General features: G+C 39.1%; 1 protein-coding gene across 1 annotated transcript in view; it reads left to right on the forward strand.

Annotated features, from left to right (window-relative positions):
• The window catches only part of TSPAN11 (tetraspanin 11), a 105,527-nt gene that overhangs the window by 29,596 nt on the left and 53,128 nt on the right, over window positions 1–22,803 (forward strand). The window contains exon 2 of the mRNA XM_036761394.1: window positions 6,144–6,335. Within this exon, the coding sequence (XP_036617289.1) occupies window positions 6,144–6,335 (192 nt within the window). The remainder of the gene's footprint in view (window positions 1–6,143; window positions 6,336–22,803) is intronic.

The following is a 22,803-nucleotide window of genomic DNA, read 5'->3' on the forward strand; positions in this document are numbered from 1 at the left end:
CAGGAAAACTACATCTTGCTAAAAGGCACCATAGACAATGAAGTAATGTCAACACTAAATATATTGATATATACAACAAATGGCATATTATCAAATTCTTAAAGGAAAAGTTAAATGAATTCTGGAGGAAACAACAGTAAAACTATACTTGTGAGAGAGCTCAGCTTTCCCCTCTCAAGAGCTAAATAAAGCTAACTATAAAATAAATAAGAGGGAAGTCAAGGAGATGAATAGAATCTTAGAAGAGTTAGTTATGACAGATCACTAGAGAAAACTGAATGAGAATAGAAAGGAGTATATCTTTTTTTTCAGCTATACATGGACCATTCCCAAAAATTTATCATGTATTAAGGCATAAAAGCCTCACAAACAAATGTAGAAAAGCAGAAATGTTAAATTCACCCTTTTTAGACCATAATTCATTAAAAATTACATTCATTAAAGAGCCATAGAAGCATAGATTAAAAATTAATTAAAACTAAATGATCTAATCCTAAAGAATAAGTGTATCAAAAAATAAACACAGAAACAATCACTAATTTCATGAAAGAGAATGATAACAATGAGACAGTATTCCAAAATCTGTAGGATGCAATCAAAGCAGTACTTAGGGGCTGTGGGGGGATTCAAATGAATTAACAACTGGTTCTCCAGGGAACTGAGCCAAGGTGCTGCACCCACCACTAACGTGGTGGGTACAGGCCTCAACTCTGCTAACAGCCAGTTCATGGAACTCAACCTAAAATTAGCTACAGGTTCTACCAAACCAGTGTGAACCGACTGAATCCTACCACTGCTTAGGGAGAATTTTATATCTCTAAATGCATGCATCAATAAAATAAAGAGCAGATCAATGAATTAGTCATGCAACTGAAAAAAAGTCTAGAAAAAGAACAAATTAAAAATATTCAAATGCCAAAATGGAAGTCCTGAAAATCAAAAGACAGATTAATAAAATTGAAGGTTTTTTAAATCATTGAACTAATAAATAAAACTAGTAGCTGGTTTTATGAAAAAGCCAATAAAATAAATCAACTATCAGTTAGTTTGATTTTAAAAAAAAGAAAGAAGAAAACCAAATTACTAGCATCAAAAATGAGAAAAGGTAAATTCACCACCAATAAAGATGAAATTAAAGCAGTTATTAGGAGCTATTTTGCCCAACTATATGCCAGTAAAACTGACAATCTAAATAAAATGGATGAGTATTTACAAAAATATAAATTGCCCGGATTGACAGAAGAGGAAATAGAATGCTTAAATAACCCTAAGTCAGAAAAAGAAATTGAATAAGCCATAAATGATCTCCCTAAGAAAAAATCCCCAGTACCACATGGATTTGTGAGTGAATTCTGCCAAGCATTTAAGGAACAATTAATCCTAATACTATACAAACTTTGAAAAAATAAGTAAAGAAAGAGCCCTACCAAATTCCTTTTATGACGCAACATATGGAAGAGACAAAACAGAGAAAGAAACTACAGACCAACGTCCTTAATGAATATCAATGAGAACATTTTAAATAAAATACTAGCAAGGAGATAACAGCAATATATCACAAAGATCATATACTATGACCAGGTGGGATTTATACCAGGAATGTAGGTCTGGTTCAATATTAAGAAAACTATGAGCATAATTAACCCTATCAATAATAAAAACAACAATCATATAATTTTATTAATGCAGAAAAAGCCTTTGACAAAATACATCACCCATTCCTATTAAAAACATTAGAAAGTATAGGAATAAATGGGTCCTTTCTTAAAATGATGAGTAGGATCTATCTAAAAGCAAGAGCAAGCACTACCTGTAATAGGGATAAACTTGAAGCCTTCCTAGTAAGATCAAGGGTAAAACAAGGATGTCCATTAGTGCCACTGTTCTTCAATATTGTATTAGAGATACTAACAATAAACAAACAAACAAACAAATAAATGAATAATTAATTAATTAATTAAAATACTAACTATAGTGGTAAAACAAGGAAAAGAAATTGAAGGAATTAGAATAGGCAATGAAGAAGCAAAACTATCTTTCTTTGCAGATGATATGATGACATAACTAGAGAATCCTTGAGAATCAACTGAAATTGATTGAATTATTGAAATAATTAACAACTTCAGCAAGGTTGTAGTATATAAAATAAACCCACACAAATCATCAGCATTTCTATATCCCACAAACAAAATCTAGCAGGAGGATATAAAAGAAGAAATGTATACCCTTTGACCCATCAATCCTACTTCTAGTTCTCTATCCCAAAGAGATCATAAAAAAGGGGAAAGGACCTACATGTACAAAAATACTTATAGCAGCTCTCTTTGTGGTGGCCAAGAACTGGAAATTGAGGGGATGCTCATCAATTGTGGAATGGCTGAACAAGTTATGGTATATGAATGTAATGGAATACTATTGTGCTATAAGAAATGATGAGTAGGCAGACTTCAGAAAAATCTGGAAAAACATATGAACTTATGCTGAGTGAAATGAGCAGAAACAAAAGAACATTGTACACAGTAATTGCCACATTGTACGTTGACTGACTGTGATAGACTTGGCTCTTCTCAGCAATGCAAGGTTCTAAGACAATTCCAAAGGACTCATGATGGAAATGCTATCCACATCCAGAGAAAGAACTATGGAGTCTGAGTGCAGATCTAACCATACTATTTACTCTCTTTTTTGTTGTTGTTTTGTTTTTTTCATTCTCATGGTTTCTCCCATTCATTCTAATTCTTTTTTACAACATGACTAATGTGAAAATATGTTTAATAAGACTGTATATGTAGAGCCTTTATTAGATTGCACGCCATCTTGGGGAAGGGAGAGGGCAGGGAGGTGGAGAAAATTTAAAACCCAGAAGCTTATGGAAGTGAATGTTGAAAACTAAAATTAAATAATTTAAAGGGGAAAAAGATTAATTCCACTTAAAATAACTGCAGACAATATAAAATACTTGGGAATCTTTCTGCTAAGACAAACTCAGAGATTATGTGAACAACATAACAAAACACTTTTCACTCAAATAAAGACAGATCTAAACAGTGAGAAATATAATTGCTTATATGTAGGCCAAGCCAATATAATAAAATGACAATTCTACTTAAGTCACCTTACTTATTCACTGCCATAACAAACAACCATAAATTATATTATAGAGCTAGAAAAAACAATAGCAATATTCATCTAGAACAAAAGGTCAAAAATACCAAGGAAATCAATTTTTTAAAATGTGAAGGATGGCAGCCTAGCAGTTCCAGATTTTACACTATATTACAAAGCAGTAATCATCAAGACAATCTGGTACTGGCTAAGAAATAGAGTGGTGGATCAGTGGAATAGATCAGATATACAATGCACAGTAGTAAATGACTATAGTAACCCAAAGATACAAGCTTTTGGGGTGAGAACAACATTTGGTAAAATTGCTGGAAAAAGTGGAAAACAGTTTAGCAGAAAATAGACATAGACCAATGTCTTATACTGAATACCAATATAAGGATCAAACTAGATAAAGGATTTAGATATAAAGGGTGACATCACAAGTAGATTAGGATATCACAGAAAAATATACCTGTCAGATCTATAGGATAAGAGAAGAGTGTATGAGCAAACAAGAGATAAAGAAGATTACAAGAAGTAAAATAGAAAATTTTGACTACATGAAATTTAAAATCTTTTGCACAAACAAAACTAATGTGACAAAATTAAAACAAAATAGGAAAGTGGTAGGGGGTGGATTTTCACACAAGTTTCTCTGATAAAGACTTCACTTCTCAAATATGTAAATGAACCCAGTTGATAAATGGTCAAAAAATATGAATAGGAAATTTTCAGAAAAAGAAATAAAAACTATCAATAGTCCCATTTTAATGCTCTAATTTGAATTAGAAAAATTCAAATTAAAACAACTCAGAGATACCAACTCATATATCTCAGATTAGCTAACATGACAGAAGAGGAAAATGACAAATACAGAAAAATTAGGTCACTCATGCACTGACAGTGGAGTTGTGAACTAGTCTAACCATTCTGGAGAGCAATTTGGAACTATGCCTAAAGGGCTATAAAAATTTGCATACCCTTTCACCCAGCAATACTACCTCTAGTTCTCTATCCCAAAGGGATCATACAAATGGGAAAAGTGCTCACATGTACAAAAATATTTATAGCAGCTCTTTTGTGGTGGCTAAGAATTGGAAATTGAAGGGTTATCTATCAATTAGGGAATGATTGAACAAGTTGTGGTATATGAATGTAATGGAATATTATTGTGCTATAAGAAATGATGAGTAGGCAGACTTCAGAAAAATCTGGAAAGACATATGAACTGATGTTGAATGAAATGAGCAGAAACAAAAAGAACATTGTACACAGTAACAGCCACATTGTGTGTTGACTAACTTTGATAGATTTAGCTCTTCTCAGCAATGCAAGGATCTAAGACAGCTCCAAAAGACTCATGGTGGGAAAAGGGAAAAGGACTTATTCGTACAAAAATAATTACAACAGCTCTTTTTGTGGTGGCAAAGAATTCGATGCCCATTAGTTGGGGAACAAGTTATGGTATGAGATTGCAATGAAGCATTATTGGGCAATAAAGAAGTGATGAGCAGGATGGTTTCAGGAAAACCTAGGAAGTCTTATATCAACTCATGCAAAATGAAGTGAGCAGAATGAAGAGAACATTTTACAATAGCAAAATTGTAAGGATGATCAATTGTGAAATACTTGGCTACCCCGATCAAGACAATGATCCAAGACAGTTCCAAAGGACCTATAATGAAAACTACTGGCCTCTAGAGAGAGAACTGATGAACTCTGAATGCAGATTGAAACATAGCTTTTAAATTTTCTTGATTTTTCTTTTTTTATTTGTGTCTGTCTTCTTTTGAAACATAGCTAACATGGAAATATGTTTTGCGTGATTTCATATATAGAAGAGATAAAAAATTGCTTTCCTTCTTAAGACAAGGGGAGGAATAGGAAAAAAAGAACTTGAAACTCAATATTTAAGTGAATGCTAAAAAAATTTTACATGTAATGGGGAAATATCTAATAAATAAAAATATATTTTAAAAAAATAATTATAGCTATCCAAAAAGTATAGACTGCTGCCTTGGGAGGTAGTAGGTTTTCTGTCATAGGAGTCCTTCAGGTAGAGGCTGGATGGACCACTTTTCAGGTATATTGGAGAAAGGATTGTTGGCTGGGTATTTGCTAGACAAGATGGTCTCTGAGGTCCCTTCCAGTTTCGAAATTCTGTGTTATGAACCCCGATTAAGTAAATGTATGATTTGCAAACTTAAAATATCATTATAGAATATTAGAGTTCTAAGGAACCCGAGAGGTCATCTAGTCTAAATCTAATTTTTACAGGTGAGGAAAGTGGGCCTGGCAAAGTTAAATGGTGTACCCAATGTCACAGAACTATAGAGAACAAGGATAGAAAGTCTCCAAAGCTCTTTCTACCACCAGCTAGAAATCATTGTTCCTAATATGTAGATGAGTTGGGCTCCAGACTCCAGATTCGTTTGCTTATTTGGACTTTTAAAAGTTCATAATATAAGCCCACTGGGCCACTGATGCCTGCTTTTATGCTCTATGTCTTGCCTGTACATATGTCTAATCCCTATTGTACTTGAGGTATAACTCAGGTCAGTCTGGTAGTTCAGGTTTGGGACTGAAACAAAACAAGATGCTCACAGACTAGCTAAGCGTTAACAAAAGCAAGTCTATGTGACCGTAACATGGCAAGACTATCCAGCAAGGATACAGCATTGATTCTGCTGGTTGGGGCTTCCCTGATTCTGAAATTGACATTGTTGAGGAAGGAGTCCCTGACTTCTTTGGTGATAGCTTTTATACTTAAGTCACCTGGATGCAATATAGATAATTCAAATCTTAGTCTCCTGAGCCAATTAAGTCTAGAGTCTGGTTTCAATACCTTTTAAAGAGAAAAAAACTAGTCTAGCATGCATGGGCAGGAATCCTTTGTAGATATTGTTCCTATCACAACCCCTATCATTCCTAACCTTATTACCTCTCTCTCTCTCTCTCTCTCTCTCTCTCTCTCTCTCTCTCTCCCTCTCTCTCTCTCTCTCTCTCTCCCTCTCTCTCTCTCTCTCTCTCCACATTAGGTGGGAGGAGCAGCTGTCCTAGCTGTGGGCACCTGGACCCTGGTGGAGAAAAGTGGCTACCTGAGCGTCCTGGCCTCCAGTACCTTTGTCACCTCTGCCTACATCCTCATCTTTGCAGGAGCCCTGGTGATGATGACTGGTTTCCTGGGATTCTGTGCTGTTCTTAGGGAGCAAAAGAGCTGCCTCTCCACAGTAAGTGCCTGGGTACTCTCTTCAATCTAAGGTGGGAAAATTCCACCAAAGGGCTGTGGGGAGATCACCGAATCAGAGCTGAAATTTAGAACCTTGGGCTCTAGGAAGGGACTTTAGAGATTATCTAGTTCATGCTACTCGTTTTACAGATGAGAAAACTGGGGCTAGCAGGAGTAAAGTGACTTTACCCAAAGTTACACAAGTAGCAAATGGTGGGTTTTTTACCTCTAAATTCAGTGGTCTTTCCACTATGCTAATTTTGCTGTCTTAGAGACTGATTAGTCTAACTGCCGACTGTGCAAATAAAGGTCCAGAGATGTAACTTGCCTAAAATCACATAGTAGGCAGCTAGGTGACACAGTGGATAGAATGCTGGGCCTGGAGTCAGGAAGACTTATCTTCCCAAGTTCCAATCTGACCTTAGACACTTAGCTGGGTGACCCTGAGCAAGTCATTTAACCCTTTTTACTCAGTTTCCTCGTCTGTCAAAAGAGTAGTTGGAGAAGGAAATAATAAACCACTCCAGTACCTTTGCCAAGAAAGCCCCAAATGGGGTAGCAAAGAGTCAGACATGACTGAACAATTGATGCTTTTTATTGATGATACTTCTTCACAGGGTTGGACTGTCAGGCTGAAATTAAACATCTTTTCCTTAGAGAATCAAACCAATTCCTCAGTGAACTTAGGCTTCTGCATAAAATTCTCTATCCTTGCTCAGTGTCAAGGTTTTTCCTCCATAAAATAGTCAGCAAAGATGGAACTGGGGGAAGGATGATGGGTGGTTGCCTGCGGCCCAACACTCAGAAGGGGACAGATAAGAGACTCCTTTTAATATAAGTTTAATATAAATTTAGTTGATATATAAATAAGCTTAATATAAGTTTACATATTTTAATGCCTTCATTCCCCATGACACTTAGGTATTTGTTTTGTTATAATCCATCACATATTACAATATTACAGTATCACACAGAGGACACAATTTTCAAGCCTCACCTTTACTGCCTTACCTTACATTCTCAGGTACTGCATCCCAGATCTGCTGGTCAGTCCCTCTCTCCACCCCCAACAATTTATAAGATCTCTCTTTCATTGAAATCAAAAGGGAAAGCAGAAATCAATTGGCAAGTATTTCTGGGGTACTAACTACATTCCAGGCACCAAACTAGGCTCCCCAGGGAAGACAAAGATGAAAAGCTTACTGTGTAGCTGAAGAGCTAAGAATCATGGACTGATTACATGTTAGGGCTAGGAAGGACCTTAGATATCATGAAACTGAATGTCCCCCTGCTCCATCCCCCATAATATAGGTAAGAAAACTTGGCCTAATTAGGGGAATTGATTTGTGTGAGGTCAGACATACATATAAAGTTAGTTAATAGCAAAACGTGACAGCACAAGAGAAGTCAGGTAGTGCAATGCTGATTAATTGCTAGGGAGTTTGTACAGTGAGAAGGGCAAATGCTATGGACTGAAGTAGTCTAGCAAGATCTCCTGGAGGTGATATAATCTGAACAGGGGCTTGGAGGATAGTAATAACTCCCCACCAGTTCCCAGCTATGGGCAAAAGGCCAGAGGAAGGTGAGGGTGATGGATAAAGGGCAGGGAGGATCAGAAAGGCCCTTCTTCCCATCGTTGCTATACTCCACCTGCTGAAAAACTGATACCAGTTTTAAAGTTGGGAATATAAAAAATCCTAGGGCTTATTTCTCTCCCATTTGGAAGGGATGTAGATTCAACTCTGAAGGAGCTGGGCCAAGGTGTGGGAAACACATGATAGGTGGTCCTTTGTTTACCAGCATGCTCCCTTACCCGCCCCAACCCCATGACCATGGCCAACCTCATTCATTTGCAACAGAGCTACTTGGTGATAGGAAAACCAATTGCCTTGGACAAAGCTAGCAGGGATATCACCTGTTGCCATGAGATTCAAAGCCTCTGGTGACCACTACTTCACAGCAGATATAATTTTCTCCTGAAATGCAGGTGTGCAATGGATCCCTCCTCGTCACCAAAGTCAGCTAGATCCTGGCTCCCAGGGCCATGCCTTGGGAGATTGATGCTCAGTAGAGACCATAGCACTCAGTTCAGCTGCTGAGTCAGACCCCCTGGGATCACCCTCCTCTCTCTGCCTTGTAACGTAATGGAAGGACAGGACTTACACAAACTCAATATCTCTAAAGTAACTACTCCATTGTTTCTCAGCGTGCAATGAGGTAAAACAGATGCATGTACTTGGAAAACATGGGCTTTGGTTCAAATCCATTGCACTTTGGGCTCCTGCAGGCAGATGGCCTTATGCTGCCTCTTATCTTCCACTGAGGGCACTAGGATCTTTGGAGGGGCAAACTTACTCCATAGAGTTGCCATGGTAACTGAAGTCCCAAATACATTTGGGATGTGAAAGGAAGGTGGCTTTGAGAAACAGAGTGTGATGAATCTGGAAAAGGGAAGGCAAGGGGGGTGTGAGTGTAAAGGATATTATGCAAAAGGCAGTGGCCTGCCAGTCTTTTTGAAGGACAAACCAGAAAAAAACCTACACCGGGAGTGATTTAAGCTAGCCCCAAAAAGATCTTCCTGAATGGCTAATGTATAGGCCTGAGAAGGAGGAGACCTGTTGACTCACCCTGTGAAGGTGAGAAAGTTGGGAAGCTTGTGTGCCTCCTTTTCCCTCATTCTTAATACGGGAATGATAATCCATTGGGATGGTGGTGATGGAAGTGAGATGATAGAGGGGAAAAGACCCTGGAATCTGGTCCCGCACTCTATTTGTCATTGAACTTACTGGAACCATGGCTTTTCCATCCATCAAAAAGGGGCAATGATATAATATTCATGTTATCTGCCTCACAGGGCAATTTCAAGGAAAATGCTTCTGTAAGTGATAGGTGTTTTATATACATGAGCCATTATTACTTAGAGGATGAACACTGAATAGGTAAGAATTCTTTGAGCCCAGGTAGAAAAGGGATGAAAAACTTAAGGCAGCATGCTTCTTAATAATTAGCATCTACTGATGCTCATGGAGCATCATGGAGATGTCTTCTTGGGGAAGCCCTGAAACCCAAGCTCTCTGCTCCATTTGCCACAAACCCACTTCTGATTCTCATTCTAAGCATTCCCTTCTACATTTCCTTGTTACAGTGAGACATCCTCATCCTCTGTGTGAGTCCATCAGCTGGAGATGCTGACTCTGCATGTGGTTCTCCCTGTTTCATGGTCCTCTCAGGCTGTTGGTCACAGAATGACACTATCACAAACTGTCTGAGCTCAAAGGAAGCTTAGAGACTACTGCAAACTTCTCAATGGACAAGGGAGGGATCTGGCCTCACAGAGTCACCCAAAGTCACACAACTAGTAAATGAATCAGGTTTTAAACCAAATTCCTGACCCCATGTTCACCTGTAGATACTGAACAAGGGGGAGGAAAAGGTGTAAAAGAGAATGATGGAAGGTTGTTGATCCCTTTGTTACCACCCTTCATCCTAGAGATCCAGGATAAGATGCACACACACACACACGCACACACACACACACACGTATATGTATACACACATATATACACAAGCAAATATATGTGGATATGTGTGTATATACACATATATACATATATTAGAGATCATCTAAACCAGTAGCATCAAACTCAAATGGAGTAGAAATGTAGACTAGAAATGGGAGCCACTAAATAGTTCAAAAGGATCTCTGCAGACTTGATATTGACTTTGAAGACTATATATTCACATCATCTATGTTCCATTAAATTTTTATTTATTTTATTGAATGTTCCCCAATTACATTTTAATCTACATTTTATTTCTCCACTATATGGAAGGGAATTCACCTCTAAAGGAACCACACAGGGCCAGGGTATAGGAAACACATGGTAGGTGGTCTTTTGTTCACTGGGATCTTCCCTTACTCATTTCATTCCCCAGCCCATAACCAACCCCATTCATTTGTAAAGGGGCTACTTGGTGATAGAAAAACTAGCATCTGTTCCATTGGGCAAAACTAAGGTCCTCTTACTCCAGAGGCATTATTGGGAGTGTCAGCCTATGGGTTGTACGTTTGACACCTCTGATCTAAACTAGGGATTCTTGACCTGTAGTCTATGATCTTGAATGGGAAAAGAAATAATAAATCATTATTTAAATATAATTGGTTTCCTTTGTAATCTTGTGTGTTTAATTTTATGCATGTAAAAATAGTGACCTGAGAAGGGGTCCATAGTCTTCACCAGACTGCCAAAGAAGCTTGTGATGCCCCACAAAAGGTCAAGACCCTTTGATCTAGATCAAATCTTCTTTCAGGGAAGAATCCTGAGTCTCAGAGAAGTTAAGTGACTTGCCCAAAGTTACCAGAAAGTTAACCAGGACCATGATTAGGAGCCTAGTGGTCTGGGACAGTGTTATATAAATATTTCAATGCTGAACAGAAACCCCTGTAGAGTGGTACAAGACTCCTTTCACTGCTCTTTGCTCTGGTTCTTCCTCCTTCTCTGAAGATCTACTCTAAATTTACTTCCATGACATACACATCTGCTTTCCTCTGCCTGTTCAATATTATCAAACAGCCACATTAGAGAAGCAACAGCTTGAAATGGAGATAAGGGAAAATAACATACATACTCACACACACACACACACACACGCATAGGCACATACTTGCACAGACACATGCACAGACACATGCACAGAGAGGCACTGTGCTAAGACAGCAGAGAGGGCAAAAGGGGGCACGGAAATAGATATGGGTTCAGGATCCTGAAATTAGAGTAATTGGCATTCGGAAAATTCCTTTCCTCTCCTTTTCATTGCCCACCCTCTGGAAGAGGTATTAATGAGCAAGTGAAATAACCTGAGGGGAAAAACCAGGGGAAGAAACAAATGGACAAGAGTAATCATGACCTGAATCACTGAGCTCTGAAATAACTGTGTAATTTTTTTGGAAATTATATTCATAGACTCATAGATTGTCATATCTGTCAAGCCTTCTCATTTTATGTGGCAGCAAAACTAAAACCTGGCTCTGACATTAGCCACAAGGCCTTGGGCAAGAAGCTTTATCTGTCCAGGCCCTGGTTCCTTCATGCCCAAAATAAAGGAACTAGACTATGTGTTCTCTAAGGTCCCTTCCAGTGTGAGCAATCTGTTTCTTCACTGAGTGACTTAACCAAGATCACAAGTTAGTCGCCAAGCAACGACTAGATCCCAGATCTCACTCCCAGTATGATGCTTTTCATTTTATCAGACTCATTAAGTGTTTAAACTGAGAAGGTGGGGATAAAAAATGTATTTGGATGAAAACAAAGATGAGCTCAAAAGACCAAACTTCTATAAAGGACAATGTTAAGATAGTTACAAAAGAATGTTTTGAAGCTGAAGTTCCCTCAATTATTTTATTTCTTCCTTTCCTTGGTGTTAGACTTTCTTTCTAAAACCTCTTGGGGAAATGCTCAACATCTAAGAAGGCACCAGAAAAGATAAGCAACAAGTCCCAACAATTATAAAGTACTTTCACCTTAAGAGTAGGAGAAGAGAAGGCATTTGTGTGATGCGCTTCCAGTTTGGTTAAAGGTGAGATCAGCTGCTTGGTTTGAAAAGCTGATCTCATGTCAGGAAATGGAAAGAGCATGACATTAAGAGTTGTAGGTAGGTTCTAGTCTTCTCTCTATCATTAACTTATGACATAACTTTTGGCAAATCACAAAGAAGCATAGATTACTTGAACTACTGTCAATCGTCTAGTCATTTTGTGGCTTTGTGAAAACCTTTAGAATTGTACTTGTTGAGGGCAGCTAAATAACCTCTTCCTTTTTTGGAAGGGGCTGGGGAGTGCTTTAGAGCTTGGTTAGTCACTGAAGATACTAAGGTCATCCGCTGCATCCCACGTCATCACCAGCAGTCATTGGATTTTGATGACTCAGGAAAAGAGAGTGAGGCTGATGACTTGGTGCAGCTCTTCCTCACTTAAATACAATTCACAGGCAAGCCAAGACATCACTCTATGATGTCATTGGTCCTCTTTGAAAATAGACGACAAACAACAACAACCTTCTCAAATTGTAAATGAGGACAATGAAGCCCTAAGAAGGGGCAAGATAGGGTTTATCCAAAATTCACAGCTAATGGAAGAATCATAAATGTTAGTTTTCCAGGGGAGTTGGCCATAAGAACTACTTATAAATACAACCAAAGGCTACCATCTTTCATCAAGTACAGAGATCAGGGAGAATTTTTCAGGAGCATGCCAGGAACATAAAGTATTTATCTTTTTTGCCATAGCCAAGAAACCACTATAGCATCCCATCTGGATGCTATACTCCATCCCACCCCAAGATTTACATTTGCAGGTTGTAGGTTGGGTCCCCCAGAGAGACGACTATTACCTCATGTTCAAAGTACTCTGTGGGTGAACACTCTTAAAACCATAGTTCATGAGTTCCAATGGTGTTTACTTTCCATAGTCTGCCAGTAGACACAATCAGTTCAAAGCAAAAGCGTTTACAAAGAAGACATAATGAGAATAGTTGCAAAACATTCTCTCCCTAAATATGAGGCCCACTCTCTCAGAATTAAATACAACATCAATGTGGGTCCAAACTTAGGATGCAGCGATAGTGAGGCACACATGGGGCATAGGCATAGCCAAAGCCACTCAGGTACCATGGGGCCCCTGTGCACTTTCCATTCTTGTGATATCCTCATGCTGCTCCCTACAAAATACAGTGTCTTCACTACGTAGGTCATTCAACTGGGGTCTCTGGGCCTTGGTAGCCCAACTCCTGACTATCAGCAATAATGCTCTGTGGAATGCACCATTGGTTTGTTTCTTTGCTGCCAGGTGTCACGCTCCTTGGAATTATCTCCGCTGACTCAGTTTCTCTGTCTCTGTCTTGTCTCTGCAAAAGAATGGAGTAGTTCTCTAAGAATCCCATCAGAAAGTCTAAAGCTCAGAATGAGCTGAGGCTACTGAGAAGTCCTGAGCACAGAAAAAGGGGGAGAAGTATATTGAGGGAAAAGGGGAAGATCAAAGAAGAAAAAGAACCATTGCACAGAATAGAGAGGACGATGTGATAATAGGTGATAAAGAGAATGTAGAGTTACTCAACTCATTATTACCTTTTTCTGCTAAGGAAAATATGTTAGAGATGGAAAAAAACAAAAATGGCTAATGGGCAGTTGAAGCACAAGAGAAATAGGAAGACAGAATGGAAGCACTTAACTGCCCTTGAAGAAACCAAGTCCCAGAGCCCAGTAAGCTTGATTTCAAATCCTGGCCGAATTCTAAGTTATTAAAGGGATAGTTAGTGAATATGTAAAAAAGAAAGCAGCAATCACAAAGAGCCAGTGTGGCTTCATCAAGAACGGGTCATGCCAGGCTAACACTATTTCTTTTTTGACAGGGCTATTAAACCAGTAGAGCAGGCAATTTGACAAAGACTCTTGCTAGTCTCATGGAAAAGATGGAGAATTGTTAGAAGTGACTGAATGGCTAGATGTAAAGTGAAGTCATTAATGGCTTCATTTCAGCCTTAAAGGGGGTCACTGGTGGAAGGCTTCAAGGATCTTTTCTTAGCTCTATGATGTTTAACATTTTTATCAATTACCTTTAGAAAGGTATGTTGCTGTTGTTCAGTCATTTCAGTCATGGCCAACTCTTTGTGATTCCATTTGGGGTTTTCTTGGCAAAGATACTGGAGCGGTTTGCCACTTCCTTCTCCAGTTCATTTCACAAATGAGGAAACTGAGGCAAACAAAGTTAAGTGACTTGTCCAGGGTCACACAACTAGAAAGTGTCCATGGCCAGATTTGAACTCAGGAATGTGAGTCTTCCTGAGTCCAAGCCCTCTATCTCTATCTCCAGCACTCTATCCACTGCACCATCTAGCCTCCTAGTAGAAAGGTATAGATGGTATGTTTAACAAACTTGCTAATGTCTCAAAGCTAGGAGATACAGCTAACACCCTAGATGACAGTCAGGATCCAAAAATTCTCAGCAGGGCAAAATGTTGCATCAAATCTAATAAGCTGATATTTAATTAGGGTAAGTGTAAACTGTTATACTTGGGTTCAAAAAATCACTTCACAAATTCAAGCTAAGAGAGATATGACTAGACAACAGATAATCTAAAAAAAACCCTGGGGCTTTCAGTGGCCTGCTAGTTCAATATGAGTGAACAGTGTTCTATGGCAGCCCAATAAAGCTAATGGAATATTAGGCTACATTGAGATTCATAGGGTCCAGTGTGTAGGAAGCCTTAGGAAGACACACAATCTTCCTAATGTCTAAGAAGTTTGTAGTTTGGTTTTACCAAATCTGCCCAAATCAAACCATATCTGAAATGTTGTGTCCAGTTACAAGAACCACATTCTAGGAAGAGTATCCAGAAGGGTACAACAAAAACAGAGAAAGATCTTAAGGTCGTGCCACATGAGGATCAGTTGAATGACCTGGGGTGTTTACAATGAAGAAGAGAAGACTTAGGAAGAACCTGGTAGTGGTCTTTAAATATTTTAAGGACTTGACAGACTCATTCTGTTTGGCCCCAAAGCTCCAAACTAGAAGTAATGGGTGGAAATTTAAGAGACGAAGATTTCGACTTGATGTAGTGAAAGACCCTCTAATAATTGAAAATACTCTAATAATTCCAAAAATGGAATGGGCCTCTTCAGGGGGTAGTCAGTTCTCCCTCACTGGAGATCTTACAACAAAGACTGACTGACCACTTGTCAGGGACGTTGCAGAATTGTTTCCTCTTTAGGGGAATGGTTTAAAATTAGTGACCTCTTAGGCTCCTCCTAATTATGAAATTCTCTGTGAGAAAGGTAAAAAGAGCAAAAGTCTCAGAGCTATGACTACACAAATTCATGCTGACTTTCCTCATTTAATTCCTTCCCCAAAAGGAAGCCGCACCCTTTTGGTTCATCTGCAGCCCCTCAAAGTCACTTTCCCCAGAAGGAAATATATTAGGAGACAAGAATAGTACATCAGAGCCGGTGCTGAAATGATGATCAGCTCAACTTCTGCAATCGACAGAGGAGAGAAAGGGAATGGGATTTAAATTATTCACACCAGATCTTTTTTAGAGCCAGTGGTGCAAGGGAGGCCAGATCATTTAGCCAGCCAGAGCCCAAGGCCGATGACTGTGACAGATGCTATCCTGATCAAAGGGGAAAGATATTTTTAGGTCATGATCCACACTTTGAACACAGACACCTGGGGCCTCTGTCTCTTTGCCCAAATGATGAATGGTTTGGGGTAATCAAGATCTGAGTCTCTTTTAGAGCTGGGTTGTTTTTTAAAAAGTATTTTAGGGACATAGAGGAAATTCTGGGAAGCAGATTTAAAAATCTGGGAGTAAACAGAAAGTGGTGAATTCCTCAGTCAAATTAACTGCAATTTACTCATAGGAGAAAAAGTCTGGAAATGAGGGACATAATTCCCTGTGCTGTAAATTGGGAAACCAGCCTTCTAGCCGCCACTTGCTGCTCTCATGCTGTGTGCACCCTCAGACTAGTCACTTAATCTCTCTATTCATTGATATCCCCATTTTTAAAATGGAGATAATGTTATCTAATCCTTTCCTTCACTGATGTATGATGATTAATGTGAAAGGTCTTTTAGGACTCAGAAGAAAAAGCATTACATTATGTAAGGATAACTAAAGAACATAGAAGTATAAATTTCTCAAACCACCTTAGAAGCTACTGGTTCCAAAGTTTCACACACTTCAGAAAGGCCCTCCTCAAGCTTCCTGACTTGTCATCTAGAATATACTTGAACTAGAATTATTGGCATTACCGCACTCCTTAAAGAAAAACCCTTCTTAATTAGAAACATTATTATTAGACCACCATCATCATCAGTGTTATTGGACCAATGTCAACAGAGTTCCCTCTTCCTTCACCCTCCGCCCCAACATGGGTTAGGCTGGATTTTCCCTAAAAGTCAATAAAGTTGGGATTTGATTAACCTGGAGGTAGAAAAAAGTTTGAGCTGTTCTTCCATTGAGTGGCTTCCTGGTCACCTAAGGGCATAAAAAGCCCCATCTGGAACAGTTAGGTGGCACAATGGATAGAGTGCCAGCCTGAATTCAGGAATACCTGAGTTCAAATCTAACCTCAGACACTTACTAGTTGTGTGATCCTGGGCAAGTCACTTAACTCAAATTGCCCCCAAAAAAAGTCAGTAGGAACTGAGTTCAAAAAGTCCCACCCAACCTTTCTGTACCTTTTTGACCTGGTGGATATCCTAAGACCTAAGCAAGTTACCACACCTTGCCCTGCTGACCAGTTTCCTCATAGAGATGAAGGGAGCTTTCCTTACCAAAGCTAAGTGCCAGCATATCCTTATTGGACAGCATTGCTACATTAGGGATAAGTAAATCTTCTTTTGTTAACTGCTCAATGACCTATGTTATGAGCGCCTTATTTCATTCTAACATAAAACTGTCATTAAGCCAACCTAATTAAAGTCCTTGCCAACAGGAACTCTGCTCCTTCAAGCACACTACCACCCTTGTCTATCATCAAGGCCATTGGAAAAGGAGCTGCCTCCATGACAATATTGATGTTACTGTCATGTACTCATTTATAATCATTCTGCTGCCATGTATCTCTTTCATCAATCAACAAACATTTATAAAGCATCAACTAGCAGCCCAGAATTGTGCTAGGCACTGGGGCTACAGAGACAAAAATGAAACAGTCTCTGTCCTCAAGGAGCTTACATTCTTTTAGAGGAGATAGTGTGTACAATATGTACAGGGTAGTACCACTGTGGACCATCCCCCATAACTTATACTAAAAAATTCGTTTTCCAAGGACAATATTACTTCATTCACCAAGGTTTAAGGTAGACTATGATTTGTAGTCCTAAACCTACAAATCATAAGCCCCTACCAGTATGTTTACTTTGACATTAGTCGGCCAAAGGACACCATGAGCTCAACGCAAAGGCATTAAAATGGCATTTAAGAGCTACAGCAGCAAAACATCTCCTCCATAAGCCTGGGAAATAATCTCTCACAAATACACGGTGTCAGTGGGAAGAGTAGATGCATACAGATTTTTAAAGTGGATAGGCACATACACAACTCAAATGGTGCCAAGCTGCAAGGTCACTGAAGTACCCACACTGGTCCCACTGACCTTGATCTTTAAGTCTCCACTTAATCAAGTGATCACTGCCCCATTAGATCTCACTGGATGCTTCTCTGATAAATGTTGCTATACTGCTTGGCTACAGCCATACCAACTCCAGCTTTGGCTCAACTGAAATCTTAATCTCTCAATCAAGCAATCAATAAAATCTTTTAAGTTCCTACTATGTGCCAGATTCTGTGCTAAATGATGGGGATACAAAAAGAAGCAAAAGATAATCCCTGCCCTCAAAGACCTTACAGTCTAGTGAGGGAGACAACATGCAAACAACTATATACAAAGCAAACTATATACAGAATAAACAGGAAATAAATAATAGAGGAAGGTCACTGGAATTAAAAGGGGTTGGGGAAGTGGTCTACTGTACTTTGTAAGTGCTTATTTCCTTCTCCCTTCCCCTTGCTCCTTCTCTGTGCATGAGCTACCCAAGGTGGATAGTCAGGATCTAAAAAGGGCAATCTTATAACTTGCAAATGAGACCACACAAAAACTAAAAGGGATAATAATAATTTATATGATGATAATAATAATAATAAACAAATGTGGGATCTCAATTACTAATGAATTACTTATTAATATCAACAATTATCACCAGGAATTAACAATTAATACTCTCCTTTAATAATTAGTTATGATGCCTGGTTTTTAATTATTAATGATCACTGTTAATAAATAATTATTAATTGAGACTTGGTTTGCTTGTTGGAATTAGACGATATAAGAGGCAGGTATTGGAAACAATGACATGATGCCCCTTTTAGTCTTTGCGTGGACTCATTTTCAAGTTGTAAGACTTCCCTTTTAGACCCTGATTACCCCAAATCAAAGCCTATTATTTAATTGGTATAGAGAACTCCCAAGCAAAGAAACTCCCTAATTCAAATCAGCATATTCTCTGTAATTTATAGGCTTAGACAGCTGCCCAGAGATTTGAGAGGCTGAATAACTTGCCTAGGATTACACAGCCAGTATGTGTCAGAGACAGGACATAGACCCAGGTCTCCTAGCACTGAGGCCAGCTCTCTGTCCACTATGCCATGATACTTCTTGAAAAAAATATATACCGTATTTCCCCATGTATAAGATGCGCCTTAATTTGGGGGCTGAAATTTGAAAAAAAGAATGTATTACATAAAGTTATTGAACTCAAGTTTTATTCATCCACTCATAGCTTTCAGGCATCTTTTGGGCAAGTCTGGTGCATGTACACATGCTTAGTCCATCCTGTTTCATGACCTTGAAGCACCAATTATGTTCTCCTTTGAAATCGGTAACTTCTTTTTCATCAGCAATTCTTCTTGCCTCATGCTGAACCACCTTTGTGACACAGGAATTCCAATTGCCCTTTGCTCTTCAACCCATATCTTCAATTCCCTCTCTGAATCAGGCCATTTTGCTGACTTGCCTCTCATGGCCTTCTTCTGCCGTGGTGTTTTCATTAGGGTTTCTTCTTCCCGTAGCCAGTCTGGGATTGTTTTCTCAGTTGGAGGAGAACCAAAGTTATGTTCAGCAGCATGATTTCCATTCACTTTTGCAAACTGGATCACTTTTAACTTGAATTCAGCACTGTACAAAAATCTTTTCTGAGCCATTTCTGGGCAGAACGTGGCAAAATGTAACCTAACATACTGGTAACAAATGCGAAACAATGAGCGCAAAGACAACAAGCACGAAAAAGTGGGAAATGCAAGTAAAAAAATCTACAGCCACTGTATAAGATGCACCCAGTTTTTAGACTCCAAATTTTTCGAAAAAAGGTGTGTCTTACACATGGGGAAATATGATATAGATATAGATATATATAGGTATATATATATATATAGATATATATATTTGTGTTTATGATATGTATCTACATATACACATATGTAAGCATATATATGTATACAAATATACAAAACGTGTATAAAAATTAATATAAGGTCATTTTGGGAAGAAGCACTAGAAATCATGGTGATCAGGAAAAGAGTTGTATAAAGAGTTTGAGGTGAGCTTTGAAAGAAAATAAGGAATTCTAAGAGGCCAAAGTGAAGAGAGCGGATGTTCTAAGTAAGGGAGAGCACATTATAAAAGCATGGAGATGAAAGATGGAATGTTGGGTGGGAAGAATAGCAAGAAGATATGTCAGACTGAACTGAAATTTGTGAAGGTAAATAATATATAATAAGCCTGGAAAGAAAGATTGGAACCAGTTGTGAAGGGCTTCAAATGCCTAACAGAGGAAGTTGTACTTAATCCTAAAGGTAATAGGGAACTGCTTGATTAGCCTGTGCTTTAGGAATAAAGTCCTGAATTCTGAATCTGCTTGCAACCACCATCTGCCTCCCTTCCTGGGGCTCTCTTCTTCTGTGAAGAGACTACAGGGAACTCAGAAATTTACCATTTAAACAGAAAAATCCAATCAGGCTCTTTTTTTAATCACAGCCCAATACAAATTCTACTAGAGGATGGAGGGAAGACCGAGGGCTGGCCTCAGGCTTAGAACACCGGCTGTCTCCCATTGCATGCACTCAACCCTCACAACTCTGGTGCACCTATCAGGCTTCAAGCTTCTCTTCTTGTCTGTGTCTCTGTGTCTGTGTCTGTGTCTCTTTGTCTCTGTCTCTGTCTCTGTCTCTGTGTGTCTCTCTTTGTCTCCGTCTCTGTGAGTCTGTCTGTCTGTCTGTCTGTCTCTCTCTTTCTCTCTCTCTCTCCCTCCATCTCTCTCTCTCTCTCTCTCTCTCTCTCTCTCTCTCTTCTCTCTCCCCCTATCTCTGTGTCTGTGTGCCTGTCTGTCTCTGTATGTGTGTGTCTCTCTGTCTCTGTCTCTCTGTCTCCCTCTCTCTCCCTCTCTGTCTGTCTCTCTCTCCCTCTCTGTCTGTCTCTGTGTCTGTCTCTCTCTCTCTCCCCCGCCCTGTTCTTCATTCCAATTGAATGTTCCAGAATCACCTTTTCCTCTCACAAACATACTCAATTTCTCAGAATTCCACATACAAACTTCACACTCTTCAAAAGTTAGTATGTACTAGCATGCCTTCCAACGCCAGCACGAGTGCCCATCTCTCTTTGTCTTTACTGTGCCTGCCACAGAATTAGTTATTAAGACCAGCTGTGTGGCCCCTGCAGCCTCAGGCACACAGTTGAACCGCTTTTGCCCATATCCCCAGGCTGCAACACCTGACTCTAGATTTGGTAGACTGTGGCTAATTGCCTTCAATAGAGACAGCAGATGGCAATAATATAACTCAATTTTTACTCTCCCCTCTGCCCCTTATCTGTGTTCTCTTTTGCTCCCCTTCATGTCCTGCCCTCCCCACCCACCATCCCACGCACACGCACACCCAAACACGTATCTTTTGGCCTCTCTGAATGTATCAGTCACTTGTCCTGATGTGTTTCCCTAGCGAACATTCACTAAAGGCATATGAACTTTTCCACGTAAACCATGTCTTTGGGCAGCTAGATGTTGCAGGGAGTAGAGTGGCAGGCCTGAAGTCAGAAAGACTTTTCTTCCTGAGTTCAAATACAGCCTCAGACACTTACTAGCTAATGTAGCCCTGGGCAAGTCACTTAACCCTATTTGCCTCAGTTTCCTCATCTGTAAAATGAGCTGGAGAAGGACATGGCAAACCATTCCAGTATCTTGGCCAAGAAAACCCCAAATGGGGTTACAGAGAGTTGGAAATGACTGAAAAATAACTGAACAGCGACAACAATATAATATTTTAAGGTTCACAAAGTGTTTTCCTCCCCACAACCTTGTGAGGTAATAATAATTAATAATAATAGTCATTCGCCTTTTTTTGCTTTCTTTGTATCCTCAGTGCATGCACAATGCATTAATAAATGCTTGTTGACTGATGGACATTTTGACATTAAACTTGAAGGTTTGCATTGTTCTTTTTTTCTTTTTTAATCTTTTATTGGTGCCGTTTTATTTTTTCCACCACAGTAATTTCGTAATGACTTCCTCTACCCAAAACCTTCCCTTGTAACAAATAAGTACAAACAAAACAAATCAACACATTGTACCTGTCTGCAAATGTATGCCTCAATTCTGCACCCAGGCATACTAACCAGAGGTCCTCTGAAATCATCACTATGCACCGTGTAGATCAGAGTTCTGAAGTGTTCCTTTTTATGTGACCATTTGGTACATTGTTCTCAGGGAAAAAAAGAGAGACAAACAGAGAGAGGAAGGTGGGGGTGGAAGAGAGAGAGAGAGAGAGAGAGAGAGAGAGAGAGAGAGAGAATGTTGTATAATTATTACTAGGAAGCTTGGTCCTAGAGAAGAGTTAAGAAAATGTGTAAAACTAACTCTCCTTTGGTTGAAAAGTGGGAGATTGTAGAGGGTGGAATACTGCACATACTGTCAGACGTAGTCGACGTGTAGGTTGCCTTAACTAAATTTTTTTTTCCTCTCTTTCCTTTTTTAATCTTTATTACAAGAGATGACTTGCTGGGGCAGGGATATATTTGGAAATTTAGGTGATACACAAAGAAAATATTAAAAGAATAAAACAAAATAATATCACTGACATTTTTATATAGATGAGATAGTGATAGAAACACGGAGAATTAGGTGTTGTACTTTTGTGTGAGCTGGGAAGCAGAAGGGTAAAACCAAAGCAAAATGCTCCCTCTCCCCTCACCTTCAGCTTAGTTCTTGGCAAGTGCCCCTCTCTAGTCATTGTGGGATCCCATCAAGACGTTACCAGAATGTTACCTTTCTGTTCCAAGTACCCAACGCCTACTCTTCCCACTATCCCTAGCCTACCTTGTTCTTTCCCCACCTGAGTGGGCTTCCTTTTTATTCTTCTACAGCTTGTAATTTACTAATGGATTTTTGTCCCTGAAGTATTAATTCACTTCTTCCTCTTAAATCTCTTGCTGATTTTTCCCATTAGTATATATTTTGCTTCTTAAATTCTTTAGCCCATTGATGTACCTTATTAATGTGTGTGTGTGTTTTTTTAAAGAAAATGAAACAAAGAGACTCTGTCATCCCACATTTATGGGGCCCTCTAGCTCAAGCTGCATGAAAATCAACATAGCCTTTCTTATTCTTTCTTCCTATACAGTATTGATAGTTTTAACTATAACCACACTTCTGTTCTGCTCCATCCTCCACAATCTTCTCCCAACTTTCCACATTTCTCCATAGCCTCTTCCCTCCCTTCATTTTTAGCCTTGGGACTGGTCTGATTCATAGGATTCAACCCACCTGAGTTGCTGACAAGTAATCTGCTAAGCATACATCCCAGGAAAGCCAAAGACAAAACCAAAGGTCCCATATATACCAAAATGCTCCTAGTATCACTCTT

Source organism: Trichosurus vulpecula, chromosome 5, assembly GCF_011100635.1.
Source record: "Trichosurus vulpecula isolate mTriVul1 chromosome 5, mTriVul1.pri, whole genome shotgun sequence".
NCBI classification, from domain to species: Eukaryota; Metazoa; Chordata; class Mammalia; order Diprotodontia; family Phalangeridae; genus Trichosurus; species Trichosurus vulpecula.